Genomic DNA, 17308 nt, shown 5'->3' on the forward strand with positions numbered 1-17308 from the left:
TGGGATAGATGACCCAAGAAACTAATAGCCCATATAATGCTCTCTTGAGTGGTGCAATTGATTCCTTCATAGGAAGCCTTTATTTATAGGTATCAAGAGAGAAGGCTTCCGTTGCTGGTCTTCGATGTGGGATGAAAAATTTTGCCACCAAAGTCAAACCTTGCGGCTCAACAATTAGATATGAAAGATTGACTTGTGAAGTTCTTCAAAGGAGCAACAGAAGGAATCTCACCTGTTAAATTGTTGAAAGAAAGATTAAGGGAATTCAGATGTGCAAGTTTTTCCAAGGATTTTGGGATTGAACCGGAGAGATTGTTACTAAATAGGTCCAGCAATTCCAAGCCTATATAATACAGACCACAGTGAGTCTCGAATAGATCCTTCAAGTCTATTTTGTGCCAAAGAAAGTCCAGATAAACTTTGCAAACCCCCCATTGAGCTTGGAATACTTCCAGAAATGTGATTTACTGACAAATCTAAATTCACCACTACCTTCAAGTTTTCAATTTCTCGAGGTAGTGAGCCGCTCAAGGAATTAGAGGACAGATACAAATGCAAGAGATAGTTGAGGCTCCAGAAGCTTGCTGGTATGGTAGAGTTTAATAAGTTTCCACCAAATCTAATCTCCCTCAAAGTTGTAATGCTACTTAAGCATGAGGGGATCGATCCTTGGATTCAATTTTGGCCTAGATTCATACCATATAAGCTGTTTAAGCCACAAAGAGTGTCTGGCAGATATCCACCAAGTTAGTTATCATTCAAATCTAGAACTTGAAGTTTCTGCAGGTCTTTCACTGAGGCCGGAATAGGTCCACTCAGTTGATTTCCAAATAGACTTAAAACCCATAAATTGCACAGATTACCAATAGCTTCAGGAATGTTTCCCTTGATAATACAATGATATCCGTAAAGTTCTTCAAGTGAAGTAGAAAGGTTTCCAACAGATGTCGGAAGAATGCCGTGCAACGGATTGTCAATTTGTCACCGAATATTAAGATTGTTAGGTTCTTGCAATTTGTCAAGTAACTAATAAAGCTCAACTCTGGTGACGAAGGATCATTTGTGAAATTGTTTTGGAAGAGACTAAGTTCTCTTAGAAATCTTAGATCCCCAAGAGAATTAGGAATTGGACCACTGAATCTGTTGGCAGCCAAGCTTAAATATACTAGGTTGGATGCATTTGATATCGAGGCCGGTATCACTCCTTCAAAGTCATTCCCATCGAGATAAAGCTTTTCCAGATTGATTAATCCAGAACCCACTGTTGATGGAAGATTTCCAGAAAGATTATTGCCCGGAAGTAACAATATTTGCAGCGTTGAGATGTTGAACAGTTGAACAGGTATGGATCCTGCAAGCTTATTGAACGTCAGACTTAGCCCTTCTAGATTCTGCAGATTGCCAAGCTGTTGTGGTATTGTACCTGCAGAATAAGCAGGTTTAAACATGTTCAAACAATTATATAGCGTTCTTTTTGAGACTAGTTTGCCTTTTTACAAGGACTAAATCGATTTTGCAACATGATGATTAGGCTAATTCTGACTTTACACCTCCATTGTACAAAACATACAGCTCTTTTCTAATCTATTAGATTGGCATTAGCTAGTGATCCTGGCTTAATTAGTACCTTCTTCTTCTGTGATTAACTGTTAATTAGTTGCATATATTTCCACACTTCAATTATGAAACCTTCAAATCGCCCAAACTGCTCAGGTTGCTAACGTAAGTAGACTAAAGCACAGTGCTCTCACATTTTTATAATGGAATCAACATATCGTTTGCCTAGTTTCATGGACAAGTTGCTGGATTGGGGAGAATTGGGTTGAGTTTATAACTTTAAAATGTGAAGTGGTAAAATCAAAAATTTGAGGTCCCAAGTGACAATAAATAGAGTGATGAAAATATGAAATGTGCGAAGGAAAATTAGACGTGTACAAAAGAAAAGGATCTCACCAGTCGACTGGTTATAGCCAAGCTATAAATACACCTCTAGGGGAATCACACCTGCAAAATACACTTGAACTCTTAAATCTACATCTAGAAAATGTATAGCAATAAAATTAAATAAAATCCTAGTAGCATCATAGGCAATGTATTTTTTACAGTTACACATACATGCAAATATTTAAAATGTTACCCTTCATTGCTTGAGATATTCGAAATATACTTGAGAGTATTATAGGCACTGTAATTTTGAGAGTTATATATACATATGAATATTCAATATATTACTCTTTATCGCTTGGATGTTAGAAAACAGTGTAAGTGTAAAAAAAATTAGGATGGATAAATTCAAATTTTAGGGATAAGAAAAATAGAATAACTATAAGTTTAGGAGAATTGATGGTTGAGAATTTTTTATAAGATCAGAATCACTTAACTTTCCAAATTTCCAATTAAAAATATTGCAGGTAAATCGATGTCTTTGAATTTAAAAGATGAAAAAAAAAAAACAATGGGGCAAGTAACTAAATAATCCTTTATCTTCGTTCGAAAGACTTGTCTATCAGTTGCTTAGTTGAAGAAATAGTGCTTACATTTTAATTGTCAATTGTAGGATCCTAAAACATTTAACGGAAAAGGCTAATGTATTCAAATCATACTCCTCTATAATTGTTAGTGACAAATGCACCGTGTAATGCAGACACAAAAAAGACAAATATAAATTCTAAAATAACAAATATAAATACTAATGTAATTTTAGTGCACAAATTTCAGGAAAAAAAAGTTTATTGTGTTACTTTCTACACTTATTATTTTATCAACTTCATCTAATCTCCTAATGTTTATGTTGTATAATGCAATTATCACTGTTAATTCTAGAGGTTCTCGATTCACTGTCAATGGTGGTTTTAAAATTTTTAATATAAAAAGTTGGTAACTAGTAGTACTGATTAGTTTGGTGGGTCCTCTTAGATTGTTTAGGCCAGTCTTTCCGTTAACTCTCTGAGCGTTCTAATCTAATTTAATTGCTTATCTTTGACAGAAAAAAAAGTAGTACTGATTAGTCTCTAGCAAAATATAAAGTTGGATGGTGTTGAAGATTCAACAATTATGGCTCCTTACCGTGTTGAAGATTGTCGAAACTTATGACTTTTGTTTGTATCTAGCTAGATACAAAATACAATTGTACACGGTATGGAGCCATTATTTTGGTCAACACAATCAAGCCATGATGGTTGAATCTTCAAGTCATAATTTTGGGACACAAAAGTCATAAGTTTCGGCAATCTTCAACCAACATGTGGCTTTGAATATTTATTAGCAAACAAGAAGGAAAATAGCTTGCATTTTTTTGAAAAATTAATTGGTGCCACCCCTTTATCAAAGAAAAGATATAGGACAAGTTTGATCACCTAATCGTAGTTTAACCTTTCTTTATTTAACTTTTAATACTTCTTCTATCCTATGAAAGTATCATGCTATAATTGTCCCAAAACTTTTTTCATTTACCTAAAATAGTAAAAAGAATTTCATGCATTTCCATTGAATACCGTTACATGAAAAGTCAATGACAATTTTGTATAAAGGCCCATAAACGACTTTGACTTGTGTAATCTCGTGCGTGAGACATACGCCCTGCCAAAGGAGCAGCGTGGCGTTCGAACAACAACAAAGTGTTGTGTCATTTCAGGTGGTGAGTCCCACATGACTATATAAGGTGGATACGGGGCAGGAGCGGTCCTCAGACGACCGCTCCTGAACGGTCTCCTCACAATAAAAAACGTGAGGAGACAAATGAGCCAAGTCAGCAAGGCTGAAGCAGGGCACAAAAACGGCACCGTTCCAAATAAAAAAATGTTGACTTCCAAACGTGAGCAAACGGAGCAAACGGAAGAGAAGTAGATTTTGAAATTCAAGTTGAAATTTTGAATTAGTCGCAGAAAACAAAACTGAGGGAAGAGTCTTGGCGTGCTTCTGAAGGAGCTCTACTGTGACAGTCTGACCGACCGCTCATTGAAGGTAGAAAGCTGAAGTTCGAGTAGAATTCGACTTACTAGCTCTTTCTAGTGAAGTGAGTGTAGTCTACTCTGATGAAAATAGCAATTGACAGAAAAGTGAGTGGAAAGGCAGGCGGCAAGGAAGAAGCAAAGAGAGATGAAGCCAAAGTTTGGAGGGAAAACTGAATAGCAGAAGCAGCTGTAGTTTTCAACTGGGTATAAGAGTATTGTATCTATTTTGAATGCGCACAAGGCAGGCGGTAAGGTAGAAGCAAACAGAGAAAGGACAAAATCTCACGAAGCCAGATTTTGTCCTTCAACTTAATAGCAGATGCAGCTATGCTCTCCGACTTCGGTGAAACGTGAAGCGTATTAGCAGACCAAGGTAACATGACTAAACCATGTCAGTAACTGTGGCCAATAATTTGTCACCCTATTTTCAATTGTTAAATGAAGGATAAAATTAGAGTCACTGAAGACATAATATGAAGATGATACAAGAATAGTGAAGTTGTACTATATTAAATATATGTACCGTATCTGTGTGTGTGACCATTTAGTTTTTCAGTGATGAACTATAAAGGGATAGTAGTTTTTGGAAGACCTAGGGGTATGTATTCAAATAAACCATCGAACGGAATTAGGGAAAGATGAGAGAAACAAAGTCACATTTAACAAGTGAATGAATGTACATCTTGTTGTAAATTAGTTACATGTTATAGCCACCGTATTACAATTGATATGAATCATTGTGCATCTAGTAATTGGTCCATGCTCATGGAGTAATATTAGTTTGTCCCTCTCTTGACCGTGTAGTGTGTATAAAATAGAGGTGTAGAGTTGAATGAGGTGAAACTGAGGAAAAGACATATATGTGAATAATAAATGGGTGAACCTTGTATTGTAAGTAAATTACATGATGTAAAAAATATATTACAATGAGTAGAAAGTGATTGTTTGGCCCTCAAAATATAGAAATAGTAGAAAATGCGGAGTTGGCTTATGCGGTTGTTATTAACGAATGACATAAGGTCCAGTGAGCTAAAGAATCTAGAATCAAAATATAATCACCAGCGTGGATGTACATACAGTTAAAATAGACTTACATCGTGTGACCAATACATTACAATCTGTATAAGTTAGTGTACATGGAGTTGTATTTGTGCACAGATTGTGTTAGAGTAAAAGTAAGATGATGTGAATCATTAATCATATTGATAGCGTAATAATAGAATTTGGTATACGAGTAATGTATGATTCATAACACATTATGAATGGTAATATACATTTATGTTGTCGTTTATGTACATACAATTCATGAAGTGTTGCAAATTAGGGTGTTTGATGCATAATTGGTAGGATCAGAAGTAATGGATTGCAGCAAATTGGTAGAAGATGGGACCCCTGAGTTAGGAATGGAGTTCAACAGCGAAGAGGATGCGTACAAGTTTTACAACAAATATGCCTTTAAAATGGGTTTTAGTGTACGTAAAGACTATCTGAATAAAGACAAAGACGGCGTGACCACGTCTAGGAGATATAGTTGCTGCAAGGAAGGTGTGAAGCGCAAGTACGAAGGTGATGTGATGCCAAAGAGGACACGAGCTCCGACGAAAACAGGGTGTGGAGCTAAAATGGTTATTGTGTTGTTTAGAGGAACAATGAAGTACCGTGTGCATGATCTTGTTTTAGAGCATAACCATGAGTTGCACATTGCTCAATGTGCGCACATGATGCCATCACAAAGAAAAGTGAGCGAGGCTCAAGGATTCCAAGCTGAAATAAGCGAGGACGCTGGGCTTTCATTGAAACAGAGCCATGAGCTTATGGGAAAGGAGGCAGGTGGGATGGGAAATGTGGGATATACTCGGGAAGACCTGAAACGATATCTTCGTACTCGACGGGAAAGGAGTTTGAAATATGGAGAAGCAGGTAGCATGCTGAATTATTTTCAAGAGCAAACACTCGAGAATCCATCGTTTTTTCATGCCGTACAGCTGGACTGTGAAGAGCAGATAACGAATATCTTTTGGGCTGATGCAGGAATGTTAATTGACTACAAATTTTTTGGAGACGTAGTCACATTCGACACAACCTACAAAACAAATAAAGAATACCGGCCACTTGGAGTGTTTGTGGGTTTTAACCAACATAGGCAAATTGTGATATTCGGTGCTGCCCTTATGTATGATGAGACTATAGATTCTTTCAAATGGGTGTTTGGTACATTTGTAGAAGCAATGTGCGGAAAGCGTCCAAGTACCATACTAACCGACCAAGATCATGCCATGGCAGCCGCTCTTTCAGTTGTTATGCCTGAAACATTTCACGGTCTATGTACGTTTCACATAAGGCGTAATTTTATGAAACATCTTGGCAATCACTACAAGGAAAATAGTGATCTTCCATACATGTTTGGTGCCTGCATGTATGAGTTTGAAGAAGTGGAACAATTCAATAGGGTGTGGGAGGCGATGGTGAAGAAACACAATCTTGAAAATAATGAATGGCTCTCCGGGTTGTATAAAATTCGTGATAAATGGGCAAGGTGCATGATGAAAGAAAGATGGACCGCGGGAATGCGAAGCACCCAACTCAGCGAAAGCCTAAATGCAGCAATTAAAAATCATTTGAAACTGGATCATGACCTTGTGCAGTTCTTTAGACATTTCAATCGGGTGGTTGATGAAAAGAGACATAATGAACTGATTGCAGAATATGAAATGAGGCAAAAGCTTCCCATGGTAGGGTTAAGGCAAACACCTATGCTTGTGCATGCATCAGAGACGTATTCACCAACCGTATTTGTTGCATTCCAAAATGAATATGGCGAGTCAACAGCTATGGTTATATTGAGACAACAAGATGCAGCGATGTTTGTGGAGTTTGCGGTCATGAGGTATGATGGAGGACTTGAAAGAATAGTAGTATTCAATCGGAATGATCTAAGTGTACATTGCAGTTGCAAAAAATATGAGAATCAAGGCATTTTATGTGGGCACGCGTTGAAGGTGTTTGATACCGTGGGCATAAAAATAATTCCTCCTGAATACATTAAGAGGCGATGGACAAAAAGAGCTCGGGCTGGAGACTGTTTTGATCGGCGAGGACAGGAAGTTGTGGCTGATCCTAAAGTAATGATTTCAACTCGTTATCGGGAGCTCGCTCCAGCCATGATTAAGGTCGCAACTCGAGCAGCAATGTCGGAGGACACCAGCAAAGTAGCAATCACTGTCATATCCGATTTGTCAAAGAGAGTTGAGCTCCTCCTCTCAGAAAGCGAAGAGCAACCTTTGCAAAATCAAAAAAATCTGAATATGGAGGAACGAGATAAAATTGAAATTGTAAATGAAATGGGGGAGGCAGTAGTCGCAAGAGGCATCGTCTTTCTCGGCCTGCGCTGCATTATGCTCGTCTTCATCAGACCCTTCCGCATCAATTTCTTCAGCATCATCATCCTCGTCGTCTGCCCCTTCTTCGGCAGATTGAAATTCCGGCTCTTCTTCGGTATCAGGACTCTTGTGCATTGTATAGTCCTCCTGTACAGGTTTTTTTCCTTTGTCCAATGCTTCAGTCCCAGAAGTGGAAGCTTTTGCTCTCGGCTGAGAGGAGAGGATTTCTGCAATCTTCAATATCCTTCGTTGGCTACTAACAGCAATGTTATACAGCTCATTTAGCTCAGCCTGCAGTTAGATGATGAAATTATCAATCCATAAATGAGCCACATGCTCTCAACAATTTCATACAATACAGGCATATACAATAGTACATTTACGCAAAGGTTCTTAATTTAACATTTGAATTGCGGCCATAGGTTCTATAACTGTAACTTATATACTAAAAAATAAAATGGTCACCCGGGATCATTGAAACTTCATACATTTATAACATGATTGGCCAAGAGATCACTATATTTCTGTATTTCCATTCATGTGACTTAATTTTTAATAACTCTCTAGACAGGGATGTAATATTGGGATTGGTATCACATATTAACATGATACTACAACATGAATGAAGTTGATAGGCCTATCAATAACCAATAACGTTGCTTACAATATGCAGTAATTACGTCTAATCAAACAACAAATTTCATTAAATCATGGAATAGACCCACTTACACCGATATCGGCGTGCCCGCTGTTCATCAGCATTCCTACCAAATCAGGGGGTAGTTCAGTACTCTGCCCATCATATTCATTATCTTCCGGATCATATTGTCCAATCTTTAACAACAAATTAAACCAACCATTTCAATAGAAAAGCCACGCAATACATAGACCACTACCTTTTATATGAAATGAGATCAATAATATATAACATTTTACCAGTTTTCCTTTTCCATAAGCTCCAAGATTTTTAATCTCAAGTGCATCCCTTTCAGAGATCAGAGCATCTGTCCATGCCTTAGCTCGCGGAGTAGTCCTCGACACTTTATGCTTCAGTATTTGTACCCGATCAAGATAATGAATCTGCAATACAATACAGTAATTAATTCAACTGTAGATAAACTTGACCACACTGTTAAAACATCATCGTAGACGCATTCATTTGAGCATAATCTAAGCAATCCATCGCACTGAATTTGATAAAATGTGGAAATACAGACAGTAGTTATGAAGGCTCGCAAAAATAATTGACTCTCTGGTGCACTGTGTAACAATTAGAGCATATTTTCGTCATGACTACAACTATCTAATCTTACCAGCAGAACGAAGATACAACCGCCAACGTATTGGTGCTGCTTTTCACTTTTCTTTTGCACCTCTAGCACCTTATTGCATAGTACGATCCTCACATACTCAGCCCAGTTCAATCTGGCTACCCTATCAACCAATTGCGTACAGTTCCAAACCTTTATTTTGTGCTCGGCTCTAGTGGTTGGAGCCAGTAGACATCCACAACAAAATGCCACGAATAGTCTTAAGAATTCTTCCCCTGCATTCATGGCTACCAACTCATTTGGAAGCTCATTCCATTTGTATGTCCTACGACTTGGTCCACTTCCCCCAACCTCGGTTGTATCGGTGTCTTCAACTGGAACGGGACCTTCGTTCGGGATCCCCAGGATTAAACTGATATCCTTTGACGTTAAAGGTAGCACACCATCTCCACCAACATTTAAACTGCTCAATGTCGGATTAAAGTTGTCAACAAGCCAGGTAGCTATGCCACTAGGAATCCAGTGACACTGTATGTCTAGCAGCCCTCCAAATCCTATGTCTCTAATCTGCTGCTTCTTAGTTTCATCGATTCGTGAAACTAAACTTGACATCTGCTTTGGCGAGCATCGGATAGTGTACTTCTGATTCTACACCATTTTTTAGATATATGCATTAGACTAATATAAGTTTCATTAAATGTTTGATGAATCATGCCGTGTATTTACCTTGATTTGAACCCGTGTTTTTCGCAATATCGGCTTTCCTAGACGTTCCATTTCTTTCTCATACTCTTCTTTCTCTTTCAAATATTCCTCCTTTCGCTTCCTCATTTCTTCCTCACTCAACTTATTATATGCTGCCCGGACAATGTCATTGTACTGCATTGAATAAATAAAATCAAAAAACACGTTAGACTAAACACAAAATAATTGCTCGTTTCACTATTTTTCCCTTAGGCACCCCATCGGTTCAATGATTCTTCAGTTTATTTTGCTAGGACAGCATACCTCGGTCAGCTTAACACCCTTCGCCGAAACCGTGTGTTGATACTCTTTCCTGTCCACATTCAAAACTCCAAAGTTATATGTGCTATTTAGTACCATTATTTTTCCCTCGCATTCAATAATCTTACCTGAACTTCATCCATGGATTCAATGGTGGGACTGGTTCTGCGACCTCGCTTGTTCCCGCTGTAATCAGTTCTTCCTCCCCACCTAAACGATCATTCCTTTTACTTCTTCTTTTCCTTCCCATCCTTCCCCTGAACAGTCAACATTGTAATGCTGAATAATGATGCCAAGTCTAACCTGCCAAGACCTTACGCAAGCACTGGCCACTTACCTATTCGATGAAGTGGGTGCTGCACCGTGTTCTGTACCACCACTTGTTTCGGCGAGTTCTTCTCTGTCTGCTTCCTGAAGTGTGCTTCCTGCTCGCGTTCTTGCCATTGTAAACTAATGTTTTTAACAAACATATTGCACTTCAGTTCCAAAATTTTTTTTCCAACCACAGTCATAACATATCATGAAGTACTGCTAAACATAATATATGAGCATCAAATATTAGTCACGCTAGTTATAGTACAACCTGTAACATTTTTTCTCACACTCAGTAACTCATTCTTCACAGTTTGTTATTTATTCCAACTGCCGCTAATCTACATAATCTGTTGTTCTACCTATCAGATTGTACTTCATCCATCAATTTCTTCTTCTATTTATTATGCTACTGTACAATACCAATGCAGTAGAATAAGGGGCCATCCAAATTTATAGTATCTTCATGAAATTCTATAGACCAGTTCTATTATTGTAACTTCTGATCTATTACGTGTAACAACTATCAAAGATGATGTCCAACCACAACAATTATTGTACAAGTAATCTTCCTTTTCACAATTTGTTTGTCTCAATACCAAATTTTCTGGTTAATTATCCCTCATTTAGTCATTTCATAATCTATTCCCCTGCCTATCAAGTTCAATTCAATCACATTCTCCTTTATTTATCACCCTCTTCAACAATATGAATGAAGCAACAAACCCGTTAAACAATTTTACGTCCTTGTTCATCCAATTTTACAGTGCATTTCTCCTAGTGTCACTATTAAATGACTGCGTGTAATGACTATCCAACATGATGTGCACCTATAATAACTAGTAAGATTCTTAACCGTTATTCCACACTAACTATGCTAAACCTCATGATTTGTTATTCCGTTTGTCTCATATTGCCAACTTATAACCTACTCTCGTACTCATTCACTTCCAACCTAGAAACTTGTCTCTCTTTATGCAAGTAAACCAATAACCTGTAACATCAATGTAAAAGAAAATATGAGAAGCACAACTGAGTACAAAACATTAAAACTCTGTTATTTCTCTGTACCTGTTAAACCACAACATGTAACAATTATCCAACACTGTGTTAATGCACACGCCCTAATACAATAAACTTACACCAATCAAGACACAAATACGACATCTCAATTTCAAAATAACATTTTCATTAGCAAGTATGAGACGCACAACTCAGTACAAAACATTTGAACTCTATTATTTCTATGTACCTGTTCAACCACAACATGTAACAATTATCCAACACTGTGTTCGAGCACACGAACTAATACAATAAACTTACACTATTCAAGACCCAAAAATGCCATCCCAATTTCAAAATAACATTTTCATTAGCAACTATGAGACGCACAACTCAGTACAAAACATTTGAACTCTATTATTTCTATGTACCTGTTCAACCACAACATGTAACAATTATCCAACACTGTGTTCGTGCACACGAACTAATACAATAAACTTACACCATTCAAGACCCAAAAACGCCATCCCAATTTCATGATAACATTTTTTCAATTATAATCTGCATCCATTTTTTCAATACTAACTATCGAACCCATGCACACATTTTCTCAAGCAGTTGTGCCGCACGATTTCCCCCTTCTTTCCCACTCTCACTCTGTCATGCTCAAAAACTAACTCATAATACTCCTATCATGCTGCACTTACTCATTACTATACACAAAATTGTGCTCACGTGATATCCCTCTAAGCGATCATCCTACTGTACGCCAACAACATCCACAAGTAAGGTCCTTCAACAAGCATGTCAAATCACACATGTTACTGCATCATCGTAGGCCTCAAAAAAATTTGAATACCTGACTGATTTTCGGTCGTTCACTACTCCCGCGCCTACGATCTTCCGCTCTTCAACCTTGGGTTCACCTTTCTTCTTCTTATAACAAATCCGAATCACCAGAAATTTGTCCACCACTCCACCACTTCTTGCTTCTCCTTGCTATTTTTTCAGTATCCAATGTTGCACTTCCACAGCTTTTCGCAATGTCACGCCGGAGAGTGTTGCCAATCTCGTATTTTCCCCTCTTATTTCTCCCTTCGTGGCTTTTCGCATGCAACTGCTTCGTCTGGTTTGGGTGGGAGTCTAAGTGCGGCTTTTCATTTTGGTTTGGGCGGGACTTTGCTTACTAGTGGTCATAAAGTTCCGTTTCTTGCCGTTACGGTCAGCAGAGCATAACCATTTTTTTTATTGTCTCACTTAATAAAACGACGTCGTTTTGGGCCAAACTGAAGCCTTTTGACGTGGTTTATTTCTGGCCTTACCTTTCTTTCTGTGAGGGGACCGTTCAGGAGCGGTCCGTCTGAGGACCGCTCCTGCCCCGTATCCACCTTGTATCCGTAGGTACCACCATCCCAATTTTTATTTTTATTTTTTTTGTTTTTGTTTTAAGGACATCCAAGGTTAACTCAAACTGAAAAACGAGGTCCAAAAGGGGAGTTCAAGCATACAGCTATCAATCTTAGAGACTATTCACATTAAGTTGGTTTTTTTAAAAAGTGATGAATTTTGTGGGACGGGAGTATATATTTGAATACTTTTTTTTTTGTTTTCCTTTTATCATACACTTTTTCTCGTATCCTTTCTATCTTCAACTGTTAAAATTATGATTCGAATTTTGAATCTGACAGCAAAAAAAATTCTAAGAACCCTTTCTTGATCATTGAGTCAACTCTAATGATTACTTTTTTTTTCCTAACGATAACAATTAATGATTACTTAATAACCTCATTTTAGTTTCCAAAGCTTCAAATCTAACACTTTGCTATCTTAAGTTATTAGTTATAGAAAAAAAACACACACACACACAAAACACTAAGTTACGTAACAAAATCTAAGGCAAATGATCGTAACAAGAATTTTTGCCATCGATAGATTAAGAATTTAACATTAATTGTTAACAAATTTTTGCAATAGATTGTGTCGTAACTTTTGAATTGTGTTCTAAGTAATTGGCTCATTTTTTTTTATACTAAACCTTATTTTTCAAGTGAAAATTTGGACAAAGTTATTTTGATTTGGAACGTAGGTAGGTATGACTTTATGTTGTCAATGACCTATTGTGAACATTGAGAGGGCGGCCGCCGCATGCTTTTCAAAGCATGTTGCCAGCCAAGAGTACCCTAAGCCTAGCACATGTTCATTAATGTGACCGCCCGAGCTCTTGCATGAGTTTATTGAATTACCAATATAATATCATTTCTTTTCATATTACCAAACTAATCCAACATGTCCAAAACTACAGATTTTTTGCATTAATTAGCAATTTGTAAGTTGCCTCTCTATAATATGTTTGTTAAATCTTTGGAGTGAAATGGTGCTCAGCAAATGAAAAGGTTATGACAGGTTTATTAAACTACAAATGCGATTGGAAAGGGCACATAACTTTAATAGTTTTATGAAATGCCAACCACAGGCACATATTTTAGTTCCAAATTTTCAAGTAAATTCTTCTTTTCCTAAAGAAGGAAACTCATCTCTCCTTTTGCATCTACTAATGCCATCAGAAACCCAAAAAAATGAAGTGAATAGACATAAAATATGCAATAGAAATTTAAGTGTCTCATGAGAGGCGTTTAAGTAAAAGAGTTCACTTACACTAAACGATTTTAAATACATGATATGCTTACACATAGGAACTCCTAAAAATCAGGAGGTGGGTTATTTTTAATCTGTATGTATTGTATTAGTCCTATATCGTTTAGAGTATAATTTTTTTGAGTAAAATTCACCGAGGAAGTCCAACTTTAAAATGGAATATAATATAATGAACAAAATCCCACTTAATTATTTTTATGAAAAAATTTCAAAGGGCAGAGATTGGGCATCTCAAGTAGCAAGTTTTAGGGGTGGCAATCGGGTCGAATTTGAGTTGACGGGTCCGGTTGAGACCCAAATATAACAGAAAACTCGCTGACCCGCCAACCCGAAATGGGTCAAGATAACTGACACGAACCCGAAAATTTCGGGTTGGCGGGTTGATCCGAAATGACCCGAAATTTAATTTTAATTTATTAATTTACCACTGTAATTTCTAATAAAATCAATTTCTCACAAAACTAATTACATAATCAAGTAATAAAAATTTAAATAAATAATTCCAAACCAAATCTAAAATAAATTAAACACCGTAAAAGTGTTTTATCCCAAACCAAATTTAAAATAAATTAAAATAGTATAAAAGTAAAAAATAATATAATATATTATTTGTCCAAATATAATAATTTTAACTTCACACAAATTAAATAAATTCATTTAGGATTAAATAATTAATGCCTTTGAAAAAAAAGAATAACTTAGCTTAGTTAGATAAAATAATTTTTATATTTATTAAATTATTTTTAATTCGTAAACGGGTCATATCGGATCACCCACTTGTTGACCCGAAATCGACCTGTTTTCTTTTCAGATTCATCGGGTTCGACTCGATTCTGACCCGAACCCCCGAAATCTCAACCCAAACCCATTAATTTCGTGTTAGGTTCGTATCGGAAATTGCCACCCCTAGCAAGTTTAAAGTTACTACTTAAAGATAACGAATTCTCTATATTAGAAAGTCTATAGCTTCGGAAATTTAAATCTAAGCATGGTGGAAATATTAGTGTGCTTGCTTTTTCATTGGAATTATACATATAAATTGTTGTACCCTCATAGACAAATCTTTAAAAGAAAATTGTCATCTTCAAAATTTGATTTGCGCAAGCATGTGAACGAATCCTACCTGTTAAGTTGTTATTGTCTAGATATAGTTCCTCAAGCTCCGTCAAGCTACCAATTTCCTTGGGTATGGATGCAGTGAAGTTGTTGATAGACAATCTGAGTACTTGAAGCTTTGAACATTGAGACAATATTGATGGTATTTCACCACTTAGCCTGTCGTCTGATAGATCAAGCCATGTTAGCATCTGAAGTTGGCGACAAATCTCAATCGGAAGCTCCGCCGGTTAATCTATTACTTGAAACAATAACCCTTTCCAAAGAGGAAATGTTGAAGATCTCAGCAGGCATAGGACCAGAAGGTTGATTATAGAACATGTACAAGTTCTTCAGGTTTGGTAGATTTCCAATCTCCTTTGGTATTGTCCCTTCAAGAGAATTATACGACAACCATAACATCTCCAAGTTTGACATGTTAGAGATACCAGGTGGGATAGAACCCGTAAAGCTATTATTTCTGAGGGACAGGTATTGGAGTTTATGCAAGGAACCAATGAAGGAAAGAAGCTCTCCGCCAAGATCATTGACTCCAAAATCAAGAACTTGTAATCGGCACAGTTGAGATAACTCATGGGGCAGTCCTCCATGGAAATTGTTTCGACTCATGTTGAGGTAAACAAGAAAGGATAGATTTCCTAGTTGTGGAGGAATGGTGCCGGTAAGACTCATGTTGGCAATGTTCAAGGCAGTTACCCTACGATGACGAGATCGGCAAGCGACTCCTACCCATTCACAAACTGAGGATGTAGGAGACCAGTTTTCTAAGAATTGATGAGGGTCTGAAGTGATCTGAGCCCTCAAAGAAAGAAGGGCTGATTGATCTGTGGTGATGTTGGTAGTGGTGGCCCTGGCTGAGTAAGCTAACAGGTAACTTGACAAAAAGTATCCAAGAAACAAGTAGTAGTAAATATTTTTCATGGCTATTTTGATATTAAGTTCTAAAATTACAGATTTAGTAGGCATTTGGTTCAAGCTAAGGAATCCGAATTGTAATTGGAATAATTTCTAAAAAATTGGTACGAGTTCTTCGTGAGGATGTCATTCAAATAACTAGTGTTTGGCAAATATCTGTAAGGAATAGGTATCATAATTTAATATCATTTTTTACCTATATTTTGTCCTCTTTTTCCCCTTTTCATCAATTCATCATCTTTTTCTTCTATGTCTAACTCTTCCGTACTCACCCCACCACCATATCTCTTACTAAAACATTACCCAGCAAACCTCTGTCACCAAATCTCTTGTTAGAATGCAAAGAATGTGATGGAAAGAAAAATTTTTCCTCCCAAACTCAATGGAATTAGAAATATACAGATTTGAGATTAATTCATCGAAATAATACACTTGACCTATAAAAAAAAGGGTAAAATACAAAAAACCTCCCTGTGGTTTGACAATTTGACACACTGCCTCCTCATTATTTAAAAACACCCATATTACCCCCTCATGCTTTGAACTAGAGTGAAATTACGCTTTTTGACCTGCAATGAACCAGTAGTCTATCTATTATTAATTTTTTTCTTTTTTATTTTATTTTCCTTTCCTTTCCTATTCTTCCTCTCCTTCTTCCTCCATTTCACATTCTCCACAACTCACAATATCGAAGCAAGGGGTCTTGCTTTTCTGTTTCTCCTTTTTTTTTTCCATTCTTTTCTTCTTTTTCCTTTCGCCGCGATTGCTGCCATGGCCGCTGCCACTTTGTTAGCCATTACTGCCACCATCACCTACCATGAAACTTTCAGCAACCCAAGAGACATAAATAGACAAATAAAAGGTCAGGCATCACGCTATAGTACCTTCGGCTTTGACTCCTCCCCGCAAGGAAAAAAGAGGGAGAGGCCATCGGCAATTTTCCCAATTAACAAACAGACAAAAAGAAGTAACGTCGTCGGCAGGTCAGGCATGGGATCAGTTTTGTCTAACTTTTTCAAAGGTGGTGAAGCCGTGGCGGCAGCTGAGTCCTCAGAGCCATCACGCGTGACGACCTTTCATTCATCTAACCGATGGTAGCTTCACTTCAACAGCTCCAAGCAATTAAACAAATTGGTTCGTCTTCCACCTCATCGTGGTTGTAATATACAATCATTGTAGTTTATGATTGAAAATTCTGTAAAATTCCCTTTTTTTTTGGGGGTTCTGCTTTAATAATTTTGCCCAATGGTTATATGGAATCAAAATTACTAATTTTAATACGTAAAAAAAATAGACAAATAAAAGGGGAAAAATGAAGGAAAAACCCTAAATCTTCGCCTTTGAACTTAATCATTGCGACGAAATTCCAAATTCAACAATGCTAGAGAGTTGCGTGAATGATGAAGATCAAGGTTTACGAACCCCTGATAGAATTGGATGAAGATGAATTGATTTATCGGATCAAGTCAGACTGAATTGACAGTGGAAGCGCCCAGATTTTTGGGATTCTTTGGGCAACAAGGTCCACCTAGATTCTGTGAGGTGCTATAGTAGATTTTAGCGATGAAGATTTTGGATCAAGTAAAGGAAGAAAAGGAAAGGAAAATGGAAGGGAAGAGCAAAATAGAAAAAATGAAAACTGAAGGAAAAAAAAAGGAAGGAGCAAGATTTCAACTATAAAATTTGTAAAGATACCTAT

General features: G+C 37.1%; 3 protein-coding genes across 3 annotated transcripts; 1 reads left to right on the plus strand and 2 right to left on the minus strand.

Annotated features, from left to right (window-relative positions):
• Positions 1-836: 836 nt before the first annotated feature.
• On the minus strand, positions 837-4333 carry LOC113759691 (LRR receptor-like serine/threonine-protein kinase FLS2). Its single transcript, XM_027302268.1, has 2 exons — positions 4219-4333; positions 837-1423 (listed from the first exon to the last, which is right to left on the minus strand). The coding sequence occupies exons 1-2, from the start codon at positions 4331-4333 to the stop codon at positions 837-839; spliced, it is 702 nt and encodes a 233-aa protein (XP_027158069.1).
• A 978-nt stretch (positions 4334-5311) lies between these two features.
• LOC113759692 (protein FAR1-RELATED SEQUENCE 5-like) lies at positions 5312-7079 on the plus strand. Its single transcript, XM_027302269.1, has 2 exons — positions 5312-6840; positions 7001-7079. Exons 1-2 carry the CDS (start codon positions 5312-5314, stop codon positions 7077-7079), a joined length of 1608 nt encoding a protein of 535 aa, XP_027158070.1.
• A 7825-nt stretch (positions 7080-14904) lies between these two features.
• Positions 14905-15615, minus strand: LOC113759693 (LRR receptor-like serine/threonine-protein kinase EFR). The gene has a single exon (XM_027302270.1). It carries the CDS (start codon positions 15613-15615, stop codon positions 14905-14907), a length of 711 nt encoding a protein of 236 aa, XP_027158071.1.
• Between the last annotated feature and the right edge of the window lie 1693 nt (positions 15616-17308).

Source organism: Coffea eugenioides, chromosome 2 (assembly GCF_003713205.1).
Source record: "Coffea eugenioides isolate CCC68of chromosome 2, Ceug_1.0, whole genome shotgun sequence".
NCBI classification, from domain to species: Eukaryota; Viridiplantae; Streptophyta; class Magnoliopsida; order Gentianales; family Rubiaceae; genus Coffea; species Coffea eugenioides.